The sequence below is a fragment of the Narcine bancroftii genome, chromosome 4, assembly GCF_036971445.1.
Source record: "Narcine bancroftii isolate sNarBan1 chromosome 4, sNarBan1.hap1, whole genome shotgun sequence".
In the NCBI taxonomy this organism is placed as follows: Eukaryota; Metazoa; Chordata; class Chondrichthyes; order Torpediniformes; family Narcinidae; genus Narcine; species Narcine bancroftii.
Window position 1 is genome coordinate 183,639,701 of NC_091472.1, and position 20,447 is coordinate 183,660,147.

The 20,447-nt window shown below is 40.1% G+C and overlaps 1 protein-coding gene across 1 annotated transcript in view; it reads left to right on the plus strand.

Annotated features, from left to right (window-relative positions):
* Nucleotides 1–20,447, plus strand: part of LOC138761300 (calcium-binding protein 7) — an 85,499-nt gene that overhangs the window by 56,582 nt on the left and 8,470 nt on the right. Inside the window, exon 3 of the mRNA XM_069933198.1 lies at nt 14,393–14,505. Coding sequence (XP_069789299.1) covers nt 14,393–14,505 — 113 coding nt within the window. The remainder of the gene's footprint in view (nt 1–14,392; nt 14,506–20,447) is intronic.

Consider the following 20,447-nt stretch of genomic DNA (forward strand, 5'->3'; position numbering starts at 1 on the left):
TGGTTTAGTTTAATTCTGATCCTCATCTTTCCTAGTAAACCCTGTTTCCCAATGATTAATATAATTACTTTCATATTGTCCTTTCCATAATGTTTCGGGACAGAAATTACATTCTGCACTTGATACCTTCCACTAACCATTTATTTTGTTCCCTCATCAACTGGGCACATTTGCTTCTATCTACCTTAAATAAATACCTTTGAAGTGATAGTTAATAGTCAAACTAATTCTTCTCTAAGTGTCATCCATTGACATGGTAGCACTTTTCCCTACAATCTCCTTTGCAAATCTAGCTATAATTTGAACTTTCTTGAATCACTAAAATTAGATTTCCCCCACTTGAGCATTTTCACCTTTAATATTATTGAAGTTTTAATGATACAGCACAGCGAAGCCCATGTCACCAGTGGCGGATTAACCATTTGACTGTGAAGGTCTGTCATGGTGTTCATATCCTGTATATCCAGGATACTGGGGTTCCGGGGGATTCTTTCTGCTGGCGCATTCCAGTGGTCACGCTCTGTGACTTTGCATCCTCCATGTTTACAGTTGATAAACTAGGTTTGAAGTTAATCCACTTGGTTTCACATATCAAATTCGCCACATGGTGTCAGAAGTGGGATGCCCCTGACTTTTCAAGGTTAATGCTTCTCGCCCGGGATTTGTTTTTTTTACTAAGCCAGCCATGACAGCGCAGCCAAACGGTGAATATGGCGGATGGATTCCGGAGGCCCGACCCACTTGTCTTTGATAGTAACATCGCTGAAAACTGGCAGATCTTTGAACAAGAATATGATATTTTCATTGTGGTGGCCCTCTGACAAGCCAGCCCATACTCGAGTGCACATTCTCCTCAATCTAGCAGGACCAGAGGCCATTGAACGGTCTTTCGTGTACGCGGGAAAACTGAGATCTCAGCAAGAGAGGACCAATCCTTGTTCTCACAGAATCCAAAGAGGATCCTGAATGTCTCAAGAGAAAATTTAGAGATGTGCAGCTCTCAAACCAACATTACTATGGAAAGACACAAGTTCAACACATGAAATCAGAAAGCTGGTGAGACAATGGACTCGTATGTCAGTGATTTAAGAATCAAGGTGAAAAGCTGCAGTATTTGGAATTCTCTGTGAGGAGCTTATTAAAGATAGACTAGTCTGTGGTATTAATAATGATAATAAGAGAAAGGTGCCACTGTGTGATAGTGATTCGACATTAACTAAGGCTATCTCCATCTGTCCAATTCATGAGATGACCAAAGAGCTCAAAAAAAACCTGATGAGGAAGACAACTTTGACATGAGGAGCTGGAGGAGTTAAAGAAACACTCAGCGGACCCTGCAGACACACAGCACTATTATCAGACATGATTTGCCCAGCAAACAGCATAGTCTTCTACATGCTGTTCATCCTCATTTTCCTTTCAGAGATGATCTAACTATTGAAGATGGGATCATCATGAAAGGCCAGAAAGCCTGGTTCACTTCAAAAGGAGAACATCAGTATTATGCACCGAGGGCATCTTCGTAGAGAAGCTATTAAATGGAGAGAAAAAGGCATAGTTTACTGGCCTACAATGGACAGATGACATCAGCAGTCATTTTCGGACTGTAACAGCACAAAACCACACCAGCAAAAGGAATCACTTCTCCTTCATCCAGTTCCAGACCTGCCTTGGTCGACTGTGGCCACAGATATCTTTGAATGGCACTGTTAGCAGTATTTGGTGCTAGTGGACTCATATTCAGGTTGGTATGAAATTGACCTGCTTCATGATATTATCTCAGCAATGGTCATCACAAAACTCGAGGCACTTTTCAGTTCCTGGAGCACCACACGTCCTCATCTCAGACAAAGCAAGTGATTCGAGGACATTGCCATACAGGGGGATTTGACTTACGTCACCAGCAGCCCAAAGTAACCCCAATCTAATGGGTTGGCTGAAAGAGTTGTCTGCAGCACCAAGCAACTCACAAAGAAATCTCACAGAGATAGAACTGATGTTTTCCTCAACCTCCTAAATCTCAGAAACGTGCCACGAGACACAACGCTAGGGTCACCTGCACAAAGACTAATGTCAAGGCAAACATGCACTACTCTCCGCATTTCCAGGAAGCGACTTGAACCTCATATGAGCAAGCCACAAGATGCAAAATCCCAGCTTCTCAATAAGAGACTGTCAAAAAAGTTGCGCTATGACAGATCAAGCCAACCACTTCAACCTTTAATGGAAGGACAGGTTGTCAGGGTGCCGACCCCACAAGGTTACAACTGGACAGGCACAGTAGAGTTCCAAGAAGCCAAGATCTTATATTTTTCACTCTGAAGGAAAGCTATACAGAAGGAATCGCTGCCACATTCTACCTGTGCCAGCCCAGCCCAGTCTAAGTGACACTGACTATCAGGATCCTGGTCCCGGGTCAAAAGGCTACAACACTCCCACGAAAGTAGGATGGGAAAGGACAGACACCAAGCAGTTTCAGGTTGAGGTGCTTCCAGCTGAGCCACCCTCAAACACAACAGAAAATCTGTATAAAACATGCTTGGGCCATGTTAGTAGCCAAATCCCAAATTCAGAGATTGAATCATGTTTACAGCGTATATATTTGTTTGGCTATAGTCATCAATATTCGTATTGTTTACGTATAGCAGAGTGATTTCTTGTGTTTCTCACCTAATATTGTTGTCAGCTACTAAATGTATCTGCCAAATATTGGTCTTTCTGTGACACTTTGTAAGCACTGAAGTTTAACAAAGTAATTTTGTTCTGGTTGTGGAGCATGAGCTAAGGACAGGGGTTGTAGATCAGTAACTGTGTTCATATCCGGGTTTTTGGGGTTCCGGGGGACTCTTTATGCTGGTGCACTCCAGTGGCCACGCTCTGTTTCTTTGCATCGTCGATGTATATAGTTAATAAACTAGGGTTGAAGTTAATCCACTTGTTTTCATTTATCTAAACTTGTAACAGGCTGCATAGGCTGAAGCCTCATGGCCTGGAAGGTAAGGGGGCCCATCACAACCACTTGTCAATATGGGTTCACATTGGTCCTGGATTCATCAGTCACAGGCGTGCAGTCCTGCCAGTGCAGATTTCTTAATATGGGGCACAAGAGAGATGTCAGTGTTTTTACCCTCAATGCAAAGCGGTGCGATGCTAATATTTTAGGTGCCAGGCAAGGAGTGCTGGAACCGCCTAGAGCGATTCCATGAGGGGCCAGAGCTACCGCCTGAGGTCCCAGAGTAGCGCTTCAGTGAGCTCCCTAAGCACTGCAACCCTCATGCAGAAATCATTCCATCACGCCCACCTTAAAAAGAATACACGAACTGCAACTAAACTCGTGATCTCCTGTAATTACATCATCATGCACAACGCCCACCCATTCATTCCCCGCTCGCAATCTTCCACCAATACTCTACTTCGGAAACCTGCCACACTCTCGGACCCAACCCCAAGCCAATTGCCATCACATGTCCCATTCACTCCATTGATCCGGCAATGAAAACTATCAATCCTGCTTCCTCACACCTGCGCGCTGGGCACCCTGAGGGGATGGGTACTGCGCTTCTTTGGCAAAGTAAAATCACAGAAATGCTCAATGAACTCTGTCCACAGGAGGTAAAGACTCTTAACTATCATTATATTTCTGTGGAGCTGAGGTTCACTTTTTTTTTAAAAAGTCTCCCTTCTGTGTTATTTCGTATCGAGACTTTTTTTTAAAGAACTGATTTTATTTATCCTTTAGTAACTAACAGGCTTTACAAATTATTCGGGGCGAGCAGGCGGCTTCTGTAAGGTAAAGTTTTGTTTGATTTTAATGAAGTTTCCCCCCCCCCCCAACCAAACACCAGCTGGTGTATTCCCAGCACAAAATTGGCAGATAAATTTAGAATACGAGAATACGTGAGGGCATCACACCCAAAGGCTAATAAATGGAACAAATTTACTTTATTCTATTCAATGAAGGGGCAGAGAGGCAAGTTCAGGTGGGGGGGGGGGCTTTTACTGAAGCTCAGCCTAAAGCTCAGTAGTTAATCTGCTACTGCATGTCACCCAATTAGCCTAGCAATCTCTGTACATTTTAGAGGGTAGGAGAAATTGGAGAAAGTTCCACAGGACAGTGCCAGATTAGAACCCAGGTCACTGGCACTGTAACAGCGCTGCACTAACCATGCTGTCTGATCTCTGAGTACTTTAAAATGAATAATGTTTTGGCACTTTTAGATCAATGATCACTTATCGATCCCAATTAACCATTTAGTCAGATCATTTCATTGGAACTGAATTTCTCATTGTTTCAGGTTTTCCGTTTTGATTTTGAATTCACAGCATCTGCAGTTTTTTCATTATCAAAGCATCCTGTTAAAACGTAATCCAGTAACAAATGTGGAGCACTGCTTGATTTTTCTGGTTCATTATTTTTTTTTAGGAGTGCAAATATGACTACCTTTCATATTCAAATTCTCCTCACGTATATACCATAAGAACAGAGTCCATTCATTTGAAACCCAGCTCAAAAAAAAAGTCAGATTTACAGTTGGCAAAATTCAGATTCTCCAAAAAGAATTAATTTAGCATATCCCAAGAGCAAATTTCTCCTAAAAGTTTTCAGGTTTGGAAAATGGGCTGCTCCTTTCCAATGCAAAGTGACTAAAATATAGTAAATGTTCCATTGTGCACCACAGGTATCCCTCAATTTATTGACCAGAAATATTCACAAAAATATACCAACTGGAATGATATACCGTCTGCAAGAGAAGGACATTTTTTTGGCAAGTTTTTTTTTCTCCCCGTAAATCAAGGACTACAGAGCTGTGGTGGACGACAAAAAAACACCTGGAAACATGAATAACATTTGTGGTGTTCACATCAATTTCTTTTTCATGAGGTCATTGAGTTCCTCGAATCCAAGTTCAAGTACATTCAGGAACCTTGATCAGGAATTTTAATATCACACTCCAACTGTAAGCAGAGAGAGAATCGATGAGACCATTAGAGGTTCTCTCTCGAGACTGCCAAGGATTTTGATGTAAAATCACGTGCACTGTCAAAACACTGCCACTTTTAAAATGGTCCACACAAAAAGGGCCATTTAGTTCTTACACCATCCGTGCAGTTTTCTTTAAAAAGGAAAAAAAAGGGTGTGCAAAGCAAAGGCAAAATTCAGATTTTTCCCCCCCAAAGAGAACGACCAACTTGAATTACAATTTTTGATTTATTGTTCTCTTCTGATACATGCAGAAATGTCAACATTACTTTCTCCTATCGAAATGAATTTCCAGCTATTACTCGATTTATCAAGAATTCTTTAAAATAATAATGGATGTGGCAAACAGATTTGATTACATGCCTTCTATTCAACAACAACATGTGCTCTTGTGCTGTAATTCTAAAAGATACTAGCAATTTTGCCCACTTGCTTGCCCTGTCATTTCTGTAAAATTACATATTAGGCAATAAATCTATATCAACTGGCTAGCTGATTATATTTTGCAAATTAAATTTATAATGAAGTGAATAAAATCCTTTCATAATGGTCAACATATTTTGCACAGATTCTAGTAGACCTAATGAGCATTTAATAATCAATTCAGCAGGAGATAAGCAAATCAGATCTGGCCTCTTCTTCAAGGTTAATCATCCAGATAGTTGTTTCTTGAGTGTTTCACTCAAATATTGATGATTTAATAGTTTTAAATGTGAATTGGTATGTGCTGGTTGATACAATATCATGCAGTTAGAGGCTAATTATTAGAATATAATTTTCCCACAATTAAGTTAATATTTCCTCTTAAATTCCACTAGAATGGGAATTGATGTGTAACTCATTTACATAACCTTAACAGGCACTACAAAGTTTTCCTCTTTCATTGAATTACATTTTGAAGTGTGGTCCCTATTGCAAAGTAGGTAAATACTGCACAACATTTGTACAAAATAAGGTCCAATGAACAGCAAATAAGATGGTGGGCTGTTTTAAAGTTTGTGGATTAAAGAAAAGCTGTGTGCTGGAAGCACAGTTGTTTATTTAACATTTTGTTAACTGCAAGGAGTTTAATTTGGCATGTAATTATTCAGCCCGAACTACTATCACAGCATCTAATTCAGTAAAAGTCAGAATAAAACTAAATAGTTGGACTTCAAGCAACCACCAGTTTTCACTCAGGAATGAGTTTGATATCATCTAATCCAAGATGACACCATTGATACCGAGGAAGATTTCACTAAGTCAAATTTAGAAAAAAAAAATCACAATCTGATTGAAACTTATAACACAGAGGGAGACCATTCAGTCTGCCTTGATTCCATGAGAGAGATGTTATTTTTTTGCCCAACCATCCTGCCTTTCCCACTCCAGCCCCCTCCTGCCAACAAAGCCAAGTAAATGCTCCAATAGTAATGGAAAACAAAAAACTGCTGATCAAAATCTGAAACATTGGAAGAACCCAGCCAGTCGAGCAGTATCTGTGGAAGGAGAAATCCAGTTTAGGTTTCAGGTCAAAGACTCATCATCAGAACTGAGGGTCTTCTCATGCTCTAGAACAGGGATGGACAACCTTTTTTTTTAAATACAAACTTACATATCAGGAAGGATGTGGAAGCTCTAGAGACGTGGCAGAGGCGATTTATCAGGATATTAGCTAGATTGGAGCATGTGTATTATAAGGTTTGCAGAGCAAGGAGACTAATCTCTTTGGAATAAAGAAAGTTGAGAGTGATTTAATAGAAGACTACATGAGAAGGAAGAACTAAAATATTTGCGAGGCGACAATTTCAAATACCAGATAACAGTGGTGGCAGAATGGAATGATCTTCCAAATGAGATAGTTGCGTCAGGGTCCCTTCTGTCATTTAAGAGAAAGTTGGATGTGTACATGGAGGTGAGGGGGTTGGAGGGTTATTGGCAGAGAGCAGGAGGTTTGAGCTAGTGGAGTTGTTCTAGTGAAATGGTGCAGACTCGTAGGGGCGACATGGCCTGTTTCTGCTCCGTAAATGGTGATATGGTTAAGAATTCCCTATGCCACAAGTGCTCTGTGATTAGTAAGGGATTGCTGAAGGTGGATGTGGGTGGAAAGAAAAAGTTTGAAAACCACTATTTTAATTGTACCTAATTGACTCGTTATGTACAGTGTTTCTTAACACCAAAGGAAATGGGCCAATGACAATTTTTCTCAAGCAAAATATTTCAGTAACAATTGAGTCTAAAGCCATGGTTCTCGACCTTCCCTTCCCACTCACATACCACCTTCAGCAATCCCTTACTAATCATAAAGCACAGATGGCATAGGGAATACTGAAGGTGGAATGCAAGTTTAAAACAAAAGGTTGCCTACCCCTGCTTCAGAACCTTTTAAAATTATTTGTGGAATCAACCTCCAACACTTTTTCAGATTCTGTGATACAGAAATTGTAAAGCCTCAATGGAAAGAAATCAATCCCCTTAAGCCCCTGCTGGATCTTTATCAATAATGTTGAATCTGTCAGGTTTTATTAAATTTAGACATACAGCACTGTAACAGGGCAATTCAGCCTACGAGCCTGTGCCGCCCAATTTATACCCCATACCTACACCCCCGGTATGTTTTTAAAGGATGGGAGGAAACAGGAGCCCCTGGAGAAAACCCTCACAGACACAGGGAGAATGAACAAACTCCTTACAGACACCGTGGGATTTGTCATCAACCCTTCTGAGAAAATATTATTTCTCTATCTACTCTACGTATTGAAAATGTTTGTCAGACATCTTGCAGCCTGATCTGCTCTAACAAAAAACAGTCCTGATCCTACCTCATGACGGAAGCCCCTCATCCCTGGTAACTTCCTGGAAACCCTTCTCCATTCCCTTATAAAAGTCTTTGCATCTTGGTTGATGTTTAAAAATGATTTGAGTAAAGCAGCTGAAGCTTGACCTGTCATACATAATATTCTACATATGTGTCTTGAATAATGACAGGACATCAGAAACTCCCTGACCCACAGGATCCTTTCCTGATCTACATATTATAATTGCATCTAATCCTTTCAAGTAATCCTTCTCTGCCATTGATATTAATTTGGTCCCTTTACCTCCTTTCCATAATACTCCTGGATTGAAACTAATCTTTTCATCAGTTTAAAAATCGCCTAAGGGAAATACTAGGAATTATGGAATCCTGGATTAAAAAGGAATTTATTAATTTTCACACAGTAGATATTTTTATTAAACTCAATAAAGATATTTTTAAAAGGATACTTTAACTAGATGCAATTGCTCCCAGTCGTTCAAAAGCCGGGCAATTTCAAATCAATGGCAACTCAATGGAACTGGGTGGCACTATAGCCAGTATGTACAGAAAACATTTCTTAAATATTAATAAAACAAAGGCCAGATCATCTGCTTAAATTATTGTCCACCAATAATATTAATGTCTCAATGGCAGAAAGAACTCACTCACCTTTGGCTGAAACAGTGCCAAGGGATTTTCAAAATCCAATCAATAGAACACACGTCAAACTCTGGCCCGCGGGCCAAATTATTATATTTGGCCCGCAAGATCATTTCAAAAATGTATTAGAGGTGGCCCACCCTGCAGCGAGAGCCGATGCTGTTTTTTGGTAATGTCACCCTCACCATCCTCCCCCTTCATTGCACATCCTTCCCCATTGTAACACGAGAAATTGTAACACAAGAAGTCTGTCGATGTCATCAGCCGGCAAACCAGTTAGAAGGCTCCCCGGACATCCAGTCACTTCTCCCACCTGTCGAGCGGTGCGGCGGATGGGCGAGCACATGTGATTGCCTATCGGCGCGACGGACATGGCAGGCTGCGCACAGTCCCCGGGCAGCGCGAGCCCCGCGCGACTGGCACCGGACAGCCCTTCCACAGCGCGAGTGCACTTCTCCTGGTCACCACAGCCTTCAGCGCTTGCACCCGCGCGGACCCCAGGGATGGCTGGTTCGGCCCTGCACGTGAAGAGAGAGATGGTGGCTGTCTGCAAAGGCTGATTGGCAGCGCGCTGGGCCTGAGTGGGTGGGTAAGCAGGGGTGGGCAGAGGGTGTAGGTGAGGAATAATTGGCAGGGGAAGTTATGGTGGTGCGAGGGGCAGTTAGAGGGAGGGATGAGTAGAAGGAGGGGTGGATAGGGAAGAGGTAAAAGGGGAGGGGCAGGGTGAGTAGGGGAGGGGTGATTAGAGGGTGAGAGACGGGTAATGGGAGGAACAGGTTGAGCGGAGAGGCAGTAGAGGGGCGTGTATAGGATGGGGTAGGTAGAGGCAGAGCGAGTGGAGTGAGGGGTGAGTAGAGGTTGGGTAAAGGACTGGTCAGGTAGAGGGATGGTGGGTCGAGGGTGAATAGAGGCCTAGAGCCTGAGGAGTGAGCAGGAAATGCTGAGTCCTGATGCAGGCCAAAATGGACACAGCCTGTGAATGCTGACTACATCTCCACAGGGACCAAGTATGTTTCCCTCAGGTCAAGCAAAGGGTGAACTTGAGCTACCTACTCCTGACTTGTAACATTATCCTCCTAAAGTTATATCCTAAAGTTTAACATTACATATGTTGAAAGAAGAGAAAACATGCAGATGTTGTTGAAAATTTTCAATAAATATTTAGTTCGGCCCTCGACTTAGTCCAAGTTTTTAATTTTGGCCCTCCGTGAATTTGAGTTTGACACCCCTGCAATAGAGCAAAGCTCACAAGAGTGTCCATCTAGATTTTGTGTTCAGATGTCTGCAGTAGCAACCTTCTGAGTGTTATCTACTGAATCGTGGCTCAGTTTTCATTACACCATAATCCGTTAAAAGTATTAGTCTTAAAAGTACATTTTCTCAAGATGCTTCTGTCATTGGTTGAACTGTTCAAAGAACCACTTACAAATCTAGTGTATAATTCTATACCCTGTGATTCCCTCTGTCACCTGTGTGAAAGGAACTTTCTAGCCCAGCTAGGTCTAATAATGCACTCTCATACACATTGCAACACCAAAGACGGAATACCACGGTCATACTCGAGAACTAGAGATGAACATCAGCAAACACTTTACCCTGTGATATCATCTTCATTAAAGTACCTGTGATAAATAAGACCCTTTCTGTGTTAATGCAATTAATGCAATTTCTCCTTTGATATTTTTTCATCTCTTTCCGTATACAGTAGAAGCCCAAAAATACAGAAGCCAGAAATCCAGACCAGCCAAGAATCCGGGTTCTTCGAAAACTCAAACATTTTAAATATAGGGGGGCTTTTGTGCGTGAGTGTGAATTTTATAACTACGACCCAAGAATACACAAAAATCTGAAAATGTGGACCAACCCAATCACCGAGCAGTCTGGACTTTCAGACTACTACTGAACTTTAAGCTGAATGATAATTTGGCTGCAGTTAGATAAATTATCTCGTGCATCACGCTACCATTTGAGCAACAGTAGTTCCAAATATCAACAACACTTGAATTCTTGGTTGGCTGAAGAAATTGTCTCAGCACAAATTAAAACTTTTTTTTCTTCTTTGCTGTGCTACATATTTTCTAAGCTATATTAGGGCAAAAAAAACTTTCCTACGATTGTTACTCTTTTGTTTGCATTTGGAACATAGAACACTACAGCACAATACAGGCCATTTGGCCCTCAATGTTGTGGTGACCTACATATTCCCACCAAAAATATCACCCAACTACCTTCCTACCTTTTCTTTCATCCATGTGCCTGTTTAAGAGTCTCTTAAATCCTCCTGTTTCAGCCTCCATCACCATCCCTGGCAAGGCATTCCAGGCACCCACAACTCTGTGGGTTAAAAAAACCCCTGATGTTTCCTCTAAACTTTCCTCCTTTCATTGAAATCAAATATTCTATCTATCTCCTTTCTGCAGCTCCATTAGAAAATCTTCCAACAACAAAGTAGGTCTCCCTCAAGATGAATGATTCAGACCCAAATCCTCTCTTTAGAACAAGGAAATCATCCTTAATCAATATTGCCACCTTCTCCTTTTAATATTATTTACGAAGGTCCCTGGAGTATTAAGAAATTCATCTATCAAAAAAAAAGCATAAGATTGAATTCTGGAAATCCAAAATCAAAATGAAAATACAAGATGTACTTAGCAAGTCGGGTCCATCTGTGTACCTTGAGGCAAAGTTCAAGTGATCACTTAATTATAATTGGGAAAGTTGATTAAGTTTGAAGATGTAAGAAAGGGGCGAGTGAGGCAGATCTCATAGAAAGCAGAAGAGATTAATTTTAAATTTAGACATACAGCACAGTAACAGCCCTTCTGGCCACTGAGCCCATGCCACCCAAATATCCCATTAACCTACAAGCCCCGTGCGATTTTGAAAGGTGGGAGGACACTGCTGTGCCCGGAGGAAACCCACACAGACATGGGGAGAACCTACAGACAAAGCCAGATTCGAACCTCAGAAGCTGGCAGGGTCATAGCATTGTATTAACCGCTATGTTAACCACGCTGCCTGGGACATGGAATTTGCTTGTACCTATTACCATCACCTTGCAAAGTGAGATTGGATGGTAATAGGTACAAGAAAATTATCCCGAGGTTAGCCTGGAGGAATATCTGTAACTAGGAAGAGCAGAATCATTATCTTAAAATGTCAGAATCTTAATTGCTGAAATCTTACACACTAGTGCAGGAAACACTGACAATCTGAATTTTTTCTTTTGAACATTTTATTTAAGAATTTAAAAAAACCACATCCATTAACACATATTCAATAAAACTAAAGAAAAAATTGTGAGAGTGTGAGTGTGTGTATTAAAAAAAAAATAACCCCCCCATCCCCACCTCCCTTCCTTCCCACCCACCCACCCCTAAAATATCACAGAAAATAAAAAAGTTAGGAGAATGTCAAAAAGAAATACAAATCTCATTGATGGGCTTTCAGGGAGTCCTTCAAATTTTCAAATCAACGCACTGTAAATATAGGCTCCATATTTTTTTTAAAATTGATACTTATTACGTAAATAAGTTATTTTCTTAAGTGGAAAACAAGAATGCAATTCAGCACGCCACCTCTCTATCCCCAAGTCGGTATCTGATTTCCAAGTAATGGCTATGAACTGCCTAAAAACAGATAAAGCTAATCGTAAAAATTCAATTGATACATCGTTAACAATGTACAATCTGATATTGTTGAAATCAGCGTTGAGTGCAGAAGGCTGAATTGTGTACAGTACGGTGATTAAGTGGTGTTCATTGAACTTGCATTTTGTAAGAGGTTGAGAAACGGGAGCAAAGGGTGTGATGGAGAATTAAAATAACCAACAACTAGAAACCTGTTGAATTTGTGTTTGATCTCTCCCAATATAGATGGAACCACAGTGAGCAGTAAATACAATTTACCAAACCGAAGGAGTTAAAAAATATATTATTACCTCACTATTTCTTCAGGAAGGAATATTTGTTTTCCTTAAGGAAGGGAAGAGTTCAAAGGACAGGAAGTCCATCTTTGTACTTCTTGGAAGATGGTGAGGGAAGTGGGCTGTGATGGAGATGAAGCAGCAGGTCCTGAAGGGAATGATCTCTTTCAGAATTCTGAAAGAGGAGGATGGGAAAATACGGCAGGTTCATATTGAAAGTGTCAGGAACTGCAGAGAATATTCCACTGAATATGAAAAATGACGAAGTAGACAGCGAAAAGATACTGGGAGGGAAGGGAAGAGATGTGAACAGAAGTTCAGAAAATGGAACAGACAGGATTAAGGCCCAGAGGACAGCTGGCAGTAGAGAAAAGGGGAAAGCATGTCAAAAGCACTGGTGTGGAGAGCAGCTTCTCTGTTCCATTACTACAAACACAGCATCTGCAGACTTCCACATTTTGCTGGTGGAAAGTAATACTCTGGGAAGGTGGCTGCGGGAGACTGTTCACCAGGCTTTTCTCTTGAATTGGGATGAAGTGAAAGAAAGAATTAGAAATTGCCTAGGAGTAAATCAGTACCAGTGATGATGGTTAATTAACATTAGGAATCCAATCCTTTGAGCCATGTCTCAGCTGCAACCACATTATAATTCCTTGCAGCAATTTGTGGTTGCAGCTCACAAACCTGGTTTGTTCCACCACAGATTTTGGTGATCAGAAAATTTAATATGTTATCACTTTTGCTATTTGCCTCCATTGCGATGGTTTAATCGTCGGAATATTTCTAGTTTTATTTTTGCGAATTATTGCCTTTCTTTCTTGATATTCTCTTTTCTAATTACCCTTGTCCTCCACGTAAGGCACTACTTACTACATGCAATTTGCTGAAACATATTTTTCAGAAATGTGGGGAGATGCCTTTTTAAACCATCAAAACCTGATGTTTGCACGAGTTACCAATATTGTAACAGCAAAAATATAGCATTAACTCATAAGTTTTCAGTTTGTCAACAAAATACAATTTCAACCTCTCATTGTTGCATATTCAGTCAAGATGGAAATAGGTTTGGTGATTATTTCAATTGGAAATTAATTTTACAATTGATTAGGTTCCATTCCATTCCTTTTCCTATTTCCAAAGGTTTTCTAAGACAGGACTGTTTTATAATGATTGTTAATGAAGCAATAACAAACTCATTTTATTATTCTCCATTCAGATCCCTGACCTGACAAGAATTTTTTTTTCATTCAGAAATGTGATTACACTATGCCTATTTTCCAAACAAAAAAAAGTGCTGCAAGATCAATGTGCATGTGCCTCCCTGCCTTGCAGTGGAAGTGCGGTTCCTGCCATATGGGAGTGAGCTGCTCCATTGGTTGTTAGGAAACGTCCCACCGCTGCTGTCAAGTTCAATGTCACTGATGCTGGTTCCATCTGTGAAAGCGCCCAGTCTGCAGACCTCTCTCGCTTGGTGAGGTGCTAATCTTCATGCAAGAGCTAGCTTGTATCTACTTCTGTAAGGGGCTGAATATACTCAGTGTTCCAAGAGATGCTAGATCCCCTCCAATATCCTGCATTAAGCATGACCACCGCAGCAGGAGGAGAAAGTATTCAGCCATCCCCTAAAAGCCCATCTGACAGCTTTTTTTTGCATAACCCAGGGCAAGAAGAACACAACCAGAATACCCTTTTCTGTTGTGGCCTTCACATTATTTATTGATCATGTTCAGTGAAACTTAGTATCAACCTGTATCACTGGCCATTGCTTAACAGGGTAGTTGCTCACCCATTTCAGTCAACATTTTACTGTGGTTCTGGAGTCACATCCAAATCAGACTTCTCCCTCTTTTGAACCCAGGATTTGGTTTGTTGAGCTATTAGTTCAGTAGTTTAAATACTTCACCGTTACAGTTTTCTGAGTGGAATATGAACATGCTGCTTATTTCCATGCCCTGCCAATGGTTAATGCTAATGTTAACTTTGCAATGTGATCAGGATTGTAAGCTACTATTCTGACCAGAACCAACAAGGTGTATCATTCTTTCAGGTGACGGACAGGTGGACTTTGAAGAGTTTGTTACACTGCTGGGGCCCAAGCTGTCATCAGCTGCAATACCAGAAAAATTTCATGGAACTGAGTTTGACAATGTTTTTTGGAAGGTAAGACATTTGGGGCAGTCTTCAGCCTGTACTGTTTTACCGTTTCTAACTAAAATAGTTCCAACAAACGGCTTTAATGTCGATGTTGTTTCAAACTTCGATTAGACGCAGGGGTGCTCTTTCAAATTGTTCTCAAAAATTGCCACATACCAAATGTTACTTTCTTGAGGACATGGAAACACCCAAATGTTGGCGACATCATGCATCATGTAGGAATCTGTAGTTAATCTGACAATTTGCTGAGATCAAACAGTAAAGCCATTCCAAAATGGTCCAGAGAGTGTCATTCTTTTCTTAAGAAAGTAAATGTTTTTTTGTGTGTGTGCCATTTGTAGGACTTTTTATTTTTGTGTCACTTGTGTCAGGACCCGTTTCCCAGAAAACCAATATTGAATCCTGTAAATTCATCCACCACCACCCCACCCCCCCGCCCACCCCCCACACACACACACACTTCTCCTTTGCCCTCAAACCCCAGATTCTATCAAAACAAAATGGGCATCTAAGAATTCTAACATTCAGAATGCAATATTCTCCTCAGATGACAAAAATGGATGCTATTTCCCCACAGATGTGAATAACAATATTAGCTCAATCAATGCTCTCTTGTACTGAAGGAATATTCCTTCTACATTGAAATTTTGATTGCATGTCAGGGTGAAATCAATGAATGACAATATGTAGCATAGAAGACATCTGTTTACTCGGTAACTTTGCAGTGAATTATGCCCCACCTTATCTGAGTGATGACTTCTGTTAGTACTTCGAAATCTCAGCAGATTAAAAGCATGCTTAGACAGATCAGAAATCAATTCTTGTCAAGGTGCAGTCACCTTACAAATGTCCCTCACTCTACTTTGCTAAACATTGGGTGATACTGCAGAATTTTTTCTCATCCCAAGTCCTGAGATAGGTTTCATCTGACTTTCCACCTCCATAATATTCAGGAACTGAAGAGTTTACAAATTTCCCAAACTGCAATCCTCTGAATTTTATTTCCTTTGGGTAATATACTGTATATTTAAATAGAAAAATATGCATTGCATATATATTCAGGGAATTAAATCAATTATTATTAACTTTACATTCTCCACATTAATTGCTGCCGAACAAGTATAAACCCTTGGATTATGGATCAATATCATTAGAAATATGTGCTCCCAGGATTAATGTTGGATGTATAAGAACAGATTAGTTTCCCTTCCATTAAAATAAATTACAGAGAGTGACTACAACTTAACCAGTGGTTCACCTTTGCCAAGAGAATTTGAAACCCGAAGTGTTAAACTCAATCCTAAAGTATCCAGTTCAAAGTTACTGAATCATCAGATCTGGCCCAGAGGCTCACATCGCTCCATGCTTTTAAATAATGTTGCTCTCTGTGCATTGCCCCTGTAACATTGCTTACCGCACTTATTTATTTCAAGTTTCAGACAGGCAGCAAACAACAGGAGACCCTTCTACAAATATGCAAAATAGAAAAACATTTGATTGGTTTTAATTTAATGTGTGTTTGTGGTATAAAAATCAGCATCTATTTTCAAGCAATGGACACTTTCAATCTGATTAAATTACTGTACATGTACATGTACAAGCTTCTGTATATGATCAATGTTGACAATTAAACACATTTATCTAATGTCTCTAAAAGAAAAAGGAGGGGAAAAACACCCATATAATCAAACCCCTCCCTCTAAACAAGGTTAACTTCTATAAATAACGTACATATGAATTGAATGACGACATCCAGAAACCAGACAACCCATCTTCAAAGTACCCAAACACCTTAATTCTTTAAATTATGACAGCAATCCGTGAATGGGCCCCACATCTCATGAAAATTAAACTTTAGATTTTTATTATATCTGATGTTTTTCCTAAACTTAAGACATATCGTGTAACCATTGAGTACGAGTAGGTGGAGAACTGTCTTTCCATTTCATCAGAAATGTCTTGCTCTCAAAGAGGTACAAGCTAAAATTCAGTAAAAGTTATTATATGAGAAGTATAAATTCCCTTTCTTTTTATAACTTACTTTAAAAGAAGGAATATTTTTGTCTCAGGTTATTAAATTGTTTTATTTTACTCTCCCCTTTACTGGGGAATTATCTTCTTTTCTTTCCAATTTCAGTATTATCTTCGATATATTACAAAAAATGTGTCAAATGTTCATTCAATCCAATCCTAGATTTAATGTTTTTCGACAAGATTAAGTAAGAAATGAATTATGGCTATGTTTTCAATTTAAAATTTATGCACATTATGTATATGATGTACTAGATTATTATGTGTATTGTTATTTTTTTTATTGAACTCAATAAAAATATTTTTAAAAGGATACTTTAACTAGATGCAATTGCTCCCAGTCGTTCAAAAGCCAGGCAATTTCAAATCAATGGCAACTGAATGGAACTGGGTGGCACAATAGCAGGTATGTACAGAAAACATTTCTTAAATATTAATAAAACAAAGGCCAGATCATTGCTCAAATTATTGTTCCACCAATAATATTAATGTCTCAGTGGCAGAAAGAACTCACTCACCTTTGGCTGAAACAGTGCCATGGGATTTTCAAAATCCAATCAATAGAGCAAAGCTCACAAGAGTGTCCATCTAGATTGCGTGTTCAGATGTCTGCAGTAGCAACTTTCTGAGTGTTATCTACTGAATCGAGGCTCAGTTTTCATTACACCATAATCAGTTAAAAGTATTAGTCTTAAAAGTACATTTTCTCAAGATGCTTCTGTCATTGGTTGAACTGTTCAAAGAACCACTTACAAATCTAGTGTATAATTCTATACCCAAGGTTGTTACATGGTACAAATAATATTCCTCACTGATATTCCAAGACACAGTACACCTCTTAATAGAATTAATCTCTTCTCATAACATTAATCAAGTGACTCAAAAACTAAATTATGACATTATATTTACATAGGAACAGAATATCACTCAAGCCATCTTGAATAAGGTACTTTTTAAAAATTAATTTGTATCTGATAAGAGTGTTGCTGGTTCATCCCTAAATGCCCCAGATAGTGCATCATTTTCTTGAACTGCTGCATTTCTACTGATAAAGTTACTTTTACAATACTGGAAATGAATTCCTGGACTTTGATCCAAGATGGAGCAGCAAAATATTTCTGTGAGGGCCTCCAACAAACACCCATCTCCCTTTGTGCAAGGTACAAGTCCAACCATTGGAATGTTTTCCCATGATTTCTATTGACTACAATTTTTACTGGGGCACATTGAGAACATGTTGATCAAATGTTGCCTTGATATCAAGAACAGTCAGTCTCAGTGCACCTCTGCAACTAATTTATTTGGTCCCTGTTTGGACCGAAGCTGTGATGAGGTTCAGACCTGAAAGATCCTTATGAAACCCAAACTGCGCAACAGTGAGCAGGTTATCAGAAGGTAAGCTCCACTTGCTACCAATGACAATTAGACTTTTCATCACTTAATAATAGACTGATTGGATGGTAATTAGCCAGGTTGGGCATGTTGTGCTTCATGTGAACAGGACAAAACCGGACAATCTGCCAAGTTGTCATGTTGATGCTGGTATTGCATTGCAATGTTCTGAAGCATAGACCAGGTCCCATACACTTGGCTGTGTCTGTCCTCTCAGTCATTTCTTTATATTGTACAGGGTGAATTGAGTTGGGTGCAGGCTGGCTTCTCTGATGGTAAGGATATTAGCAGGAACCTGTATAAAGGAAGGGGATGAGTCAGGATGGAGATTGAAAACTTGGCTGAATAGTGCACCAACAACAACCTTGCACTCAGTGTCACCAAAACTAAGGAACTGATTGTTGACTTCAGGAAAGGAAAGCCAAAGGTTTACGATCCAGTGATAATTGGGGGAATCAGAGGTGGAGAGGATGAGCAAATTTAAGTTCTTGGGAGTCACCATTTCGGCGGATCTTTCCTGGACCTAACACACCAATGGCATCATGAAGAGAGCACGTCAGTGCCTCTACTTCCTCAGAGGTTTGCAGAAGTTTGATATAACATCAGACTCTGGCAACTTTCTACAGAGGAGTGGTGGAGAGTGTATTGACCAGCTGCATCACAGTCTGGTATGGAACCACCAATATCCCTGAGCGTAAAACCCTCCAAAAGGTAGTGGACACGGCCCAGGACTTCAAAGGCAAAACCCTCCCCACTTTTGCTGCCATTGGAGCGCAGCAGCAATCATCAAGGACTCACACTGCCCAGCACATGCTCTGTTCTCACTGCTGCCATCAGGAAAGAGGTACAGGTGCCACAAGACTCGCACCACCTGGTTCAGGAACAGCTGCTACCCCTCAGACTCCTCAATAGCAAACTCAGAGGTTCATTTGAGGACTCTTGTTGATTTTCTTTTTGTTCTCTCTGTATTGTTTACATTCATTATCTGTTTCCAGTGCTTTGTTTGTTTACATTTACACTATTTTTTTTTGCACAACCAATTAGTGGTAATTCTGCCACACTGGCAGGATAAAGGAATCTCAGGGTTGTATGTAACATCACGTATGTAAACTGATAATAAATCTGAAGTCACAATGAATCATCCACTCAGCAATTCTGCCTGAACATGGTCACTACTGAATTAACCTTAAATATGCCTCTGCCTTCACCGAGGATGGAAATGTGCTTGGAGCTTTCACACTCTGTTTATTAACCAACCCCCATTCTCCTCTGGATCCAGCATGGCTGCTGAACTTCGATCTGTTTACTGGACATCAGCTGCTACATTGTGATTAGGCCAACAAGCATATTGATGGAGTTGGTCACCACTCACAAACCGGAAAAAGGTGGGCTTCAAATTCTATGTAAAATCTTGACCCAAGGTTTTTTGTTAAATCTGGGCTTCTCCCTGCTCCTTGAATCTAGCTTTTGTGGCAACTTCGGGTGCCAAGCACTTCGTTGCACACATTTTACATCTTCTCATAGCTTGCCCAAAGTTTTCTTCCAATTCCCCGTCAGCAGAATTTATGTTAATTTCAAATTTCAGGGAATTTGCACCTTGCTTGGCTTCAAATTCCTGAAGTCCATTATCTCACCATTTGTAGGTCCCATATCCATTGCATGCTGGTGGCATACTGGAGCTGGTGACTGTAGGTATTACACAGAATGAGAGTGTTTGCTTTCGTCTTCCTCTTCTCCTTGTTATTCCCAATGTAGCTTTGATTATTGCTGGCAATTGCCCAAGTGTTACTTGCCATTCACAACATTGGCTCCCTGTGAAAGTGACTTGGTTGGCATTGGCAGCACGGAGCAATCATATAAATCAGTGCATATCTGCCACAGAAATAATAGGCACAGACTAATCTCTTATCACTCCTTTTACAGAGCTGTAGAATTTAGCCTCCAGAGTCCATTACAAGAAACCAAACTGATAATGAAAGCATACATAATCACCAGTAGAACAACCGAAAGATATAAGCACCCAAAGGTAATTGCAATGCTTAACAAAGGCAAAGCATGAACAAACAAGAGTGTACGACTTGAGACTGAATATGGTTGATGATCCAAGTGGTAAAGAGATTCAGGATTCATTACAACAAATGGAAGTAGATACGCTTGGAAAGCTAGTTCTTCACTGTCTGAATGCAAATCACAAAATCATCATGTTGATCGATATTCATCAGAACTCACAAAAGGGATGTGGTGAAATATACACATTATGTAACAATGAGATAATGACGACAGATCCTAGCTTAAAAAGGGAGGACCAGAAGTATTATTGACTATCTGTTTTCCCGTTAAAAGTTGATCAGAAAATACTTTCCAAACCCTGAATGCCTGAAAGTAGCATACTTACATCACTTTACTATAATTAACATATAGGCTAGTCTTAATTTGGCCAGCCTCCTCCAGACGACTGACATGTTTGTGGGAATTCCAACCACCTATAGTCGTCAAAGAGAAATTCAATGATCAAAGTAGAGATT